The sequence below is a fragment of the Sciurus carolinensis genome, assembly GCF_902686445.1.
Source record: "Sciurus carolinensis chromosome 14 unlocalized genomic scaffold, mSciCar1.2 SUPER_4_x, whole genome shotgun sequence".
In the NCBI taxonomy this organism is placed as follows: domain Eukaryota; kingdom Metazoa; phylum Chordata; class Mammalia; order Rodentia; family Sciuridae; genus Sciurus; species Sciurus carolinensis.
Window position 1 is genome coordinate 4,364,934 of NW_025920103.1, and position 4,619 is coordinate 4,369,552.

Genomic DNA, 4,619 nt, shown 5'->3' on the forward strand with positions numbered 1-4,619 from the left:
GGCCATCAACACTGCTGTGGCCAGGCTCAGCAGCCTGATGTTTCTTTGGCCCTGTACTATGTTGATTTCATACCCTGGGCACAGCCAGACTGAGGGTGTCTTGAGAACACAGTCATGAAAAGATAGAAAACAAATGCAATTTCTGTCTTTGGGCACTGTGTGGATGAGTCTCTGGGTGCTTATTTTGTATGACACCATTCTCATGGGTTTGCTTTCTTTTCTACTTTCTTTGTGAGGACACCTCAGAAACTTAGGCAAAACAACTGGGACTTATCAGGATCCTGGAAAAGTGTTCTGACTGGAAGTTGAGTTTCCCTACTAAGTGTTTCTGACATGTCTCTGGCTCACTGTAGGTCATTCTTGCTCCTGCCCACCATGGATCTGAATCTCTTCAACTACATGGAGCCAGAGAACCTCTCTGACTTCAGCTGGCCATGTAACAGCAGTGATGGCATCCTGGTGGACACGGTGCAGTGCCCCATCATGCCCCACAAGAGCATCCTGCTCTATGTGCTTTCCTTCATCTACATTTTCATCTTTGTGATTGGCATGATCGCCAACTCTGTGGTGGTCTGGGTGAACATCCACACCAAGACCACAGGCTACGCCACCCACTGCTACATGTTGAACCTTGCCATTTTGGACCTGTGTGTGGTCCTCACCATCCCAGTCTGGGTGGTCAGCCTGGTGCAGCACAACCAGTGGCCCATGGGTGAGCTCAACTGCAAGGTCACACACTTAATTTTCTCCATCAACCTCTTTGGCAGCATCTTCTTCCTCACCAGCTCCTCCAGCCACAGGAAGATGGTAGTCGCATCCTTTGTGTCCTGGTGTGGCTGCTAGCCTTCTGTGTGTCTGTCCCTGACACCTACTACCTGAAGACCGTCACATCTGCTTCTACCAATGAGACCTACTGCTGGTCCTTCTACCCTGAGCACAGCATCAAGGAGTGGTTGATCAGCATGGAGCTGGTCTCTGTTGATTTGGGCTTTGCCATCCCCTTCGCCATCATAGCTATCTTCTACCTAATGCTCACCAGAGGCCTCTTGGTGTCAGGCGACCAGGAGAAGCACAGTAGCCAAAAGATCATCTTTTCCTACATGGTGGTCTTCCTGGTGTGCTGGCTCCCCCACCACGTGGTGGTGCAGCTGGACATCTTCTCCATCCTGCACTACCTCCCCTTCACCTGCCAGCTGGATAATGCACTCTTCACAGCACTGCATGCCACACAGTGCCTGTTGCTGGTGCACTATTGTGTCAATCCCGTGCTCTACAGCTTCATCAACCACAGCTATCGGTACAAGCTAATGAAGGCCTTTGTCTTCAAGTACTCTGCCAAAACAGGACTCAGCAAGGTCATTGACACCTCCAGAGTGTCAGAGACAGAGTGCTTGGTGCTGGAGCAGAACACCAAATGACTCACTCTGCAGTGGCCAGGGACAGGGAGTTTGTGAACATGACCTGGGGCCACATGGTTTCCAGAGGAGAGCAAGGGAGCTTTGGGTCTGAATGCCCAAGTGACACGAAGAAGAGAAGGTGTGATATTGTGCATCCTCCTCTCCTTCCATGCCACTGCAGCTGTTACCAGACTGTACATTCTGACACTTTTGCAAAGGCAGAGCTTTGCTGTGCAGCCAGCACTGTGTGTCAAAGCCAGCTTCAGGACAGGCTTGCCTGTACAATAGAACCTTCTGCACTTCCTGAAATTTTTATATGGTGATTGTATTCAAGTTTTAAGTCTTTATTTTCTCACTACTGGCATACCTTATAAATGTATTTGAAAGTTAAATATATTTTAAATATCCTATGGGAGGTATAATGCTAACATACTCAGATGGTAGTACTTTTAAGGTTAGTTTGAATTCAGTTTTGATTAAGGATAACATTAATTTAACTGATTAAAATTATATATATAAATAAAAAGTACATGTATATGCCAGTCGTGGATTAAAAGTTTTATTTATAATTTACAATAGTTTATATCTGTGTGGTGTGTTATACAAGCACAGGATATAGAACAAAATCTACTGTGTAATGCAGTCTGGTACACTAATATTATCACAGAGTTACATTTTAAACAAAAGACTGTACTAGTCTGAAAATCTGTGCATAAAATGAACAGAGTTCTTAATTTGTAAGTTATTTTTTAATAAAGAACTTTGTTTCCTAAAAGTGCATTCACATCTCATTCGTGAAACCATGCTTGGCATTGAGACAGCATTCATGATGATAATATGTGGATATGCGGATGTACATGGCATACACAAGCCAGCTGAATAAACATTTGAAGAGAGATCCACCATAAAGTAAAACCCAGGTGGTTAGTGTAGATGAGTAGCATAAAGGCATAACATTCAAGCACACTGAGTATTTCTTAGAAGATTTTCAGGTGGTGGTGAGTTGGGGAGGGAAGTGGTGGGCAGTGTGCAGCAAGGTGTCTGTGGAGGCAGAAGTAATGCAGGAAATGTGTGGCCTGGGTGTGCCAGTACTCCTGCGCTCCCAGGGCCACCCATCACAGTCCCTCAGTCTCTGCTGAGGGTTGGAGGCACAAGTGCTGTTTTCCCTTTCTGAGGAGATCTCTAACCAACACTTCCTGTGCATATTTTCTGTCTACTATAGACCAGTTAATTATGGTGGTTCCCTGTCATGTACCCCAGGTACGTCCCAAGACCCCAAGACATGGAGGCAGCCAACCCTGTGTGTATACTTTGTATGTTTACTTGTTTTCTCTAAGACATATACAATTATGGTAAGGTTTAATTTGTAAATTAGACACAGAGATCAACAACAATTACTGAGAAAAAAATGGAATAATTTTAACAACAGTCTGTAATAAAAGTCATTTAAAACAGGAATTATGTATTTTTAGAATTTTCCATTTAGCACTTTTTGGCTTTGAGTAACTGAAACTGCAGAAAGTGAAACTGGCTAAGGGAAGACTATTGACTGCCCTTGAGGCCATGCAATGAGCAGATTTCTGGCTTGTGCATGGTCACAGAAGCCTGCATTGTGACTGTTGTTCAGAAGAGAACTCTCAGAACGGCTGAACTCCATACAGAGCCACAGGAACTTCAGGCTTCTGCAGACCTGGCTTCCAGGTGGGGGTCAGAGAAGGGCCCTTCCCACCCCAACATGGGTGAAGTCGTCTGTGGGCCAGCACCAAGGAGGGTCCTCTTGAGAGCCAGGGCTAGTGGCTGTGCACTTGTTCTCACTCACACTCAGCCAAGGGGTCCCTGGGGCTGCAGATGGCGCCAGTTGAAGGAAGGAACCTAATTCCTGCCCAGGCTGCACAGCCTGAGTTCTGAGGCCAGGGCAGTGGCTCCCTGGCTCCAATTTGCCTAACACACCAAGCCCACAGGTGTGTGCACTTCTGCCTTTGTCCAAGCAGCATAATAGTAGGACAACACCACATGAATGCTGAGATAATAGAACACTATGCTAAAACACAAGATGAGGGGAAAATAAGGGAAGGGAAGGTTAAAGTTGGGGAAATCATGACCCAGTACACGTTCTGACCTTGAAAATGGATCCATGATTGCTCTGAGGCTTCTAGAATTCAAGTGCAGACAGAAAACTCCCCAAGCAGTAAATGTAGGTGAGGAGGGGAGGAGGCAGGTATAAATCACAGTCCACATGCTTAGTTGTGCCAGAAATGGAACAAACATGCTAAACTTATTAAGTTCAGTATTCAGACCCCTCCCACTCAGGGCCGAACCCTCCTTGCCTAGGAGTTCAGGTATGTAGTAGGCAGATGCACAGTGCCAGGGGTAGGTGGGGGGGTCCTCATCCACTCCCAGAGGTCACCTGTGTCACCCTACTTTGGCAGCTCCTGCTGTCCTCTGGCACAAGGGATTATAGACTCCTATCTTACAACTCTGTAGCCCAGGGTGACCACTCAGTTGCTTACTCCCAGACTGAGTTGCAGAGAGTGACAGGAGGGTGTGGAGAGCAGACTGCCAGCCAAGCCCCTCCAGGCTATGCACAACAGCATGCCCAGCCCTGAGCTAACTCATTTTGTAAAGCAGGGACAGAGTGCCTTGAGTCACCCGCTTCTGAATGCCAAGTGCTGAGCAGAACAACTCGGTGCCTTGTCTGGACATGTGGATGATCAGATGATGGGAATGCAGAACTGACCAGGAGGAATGACCCCCACAGGGCGCAGTGGTGCATGTCTGTACCCCAGCCACATGGGAGGCTCAGGTGGAAGAATCACAGGTTCTGTGACTGGGCAACTTAGTGAGCTCCTGTCTCAAAATAGAAAATAAAGATCTACTGGGTTCAACCCTGAGTTTCACACACTGAAAAATAAGAAAGAAAAGAATAACCCCTGCTGTGCAGCACAAGCATAAGGCACAAACCAATGAGTAAATTAATTATGTTCATAAAAATCACCTACCTGTGAATTGCTTATCAGATGCACATGAACACATGGGTTTATCAGACCCACATCTGGGAAACCAGGACTGTGAACTTACTAGACACTGCAGACCACCTAACCATGCAGCTCCCTCACCTGAACACCAGGAGAGGCTCCTGAGACAGTGGAAGAGAGTTGCACAATGACCCACCATCTTATCAGTCTCCCCAATGGATGCATCAGGGGTCAACGGACCAGGAAA

General features: G+C 46.8%; 1 protein-coding gene across 1 annotated transcript; it reads left to right on the forward strand.

Moving 5' to 3' along the window:
• Nucleotides 1–375: 375 nt before the first annotated feature.
• LOC124973066 (atypical chemokine receptor 3-like) lies at nt 376–1,418 on the forward strand. The gene is given in 2 exon segments (XM_047537254.1): nt 376–808; nt 811–1,418. Coding segments are annotated over 2 exon segments (1,041 nt in total).
• The last annotated feature ends 3,201 nt before the right edge of the window (nt 1,419–4,619 follow it).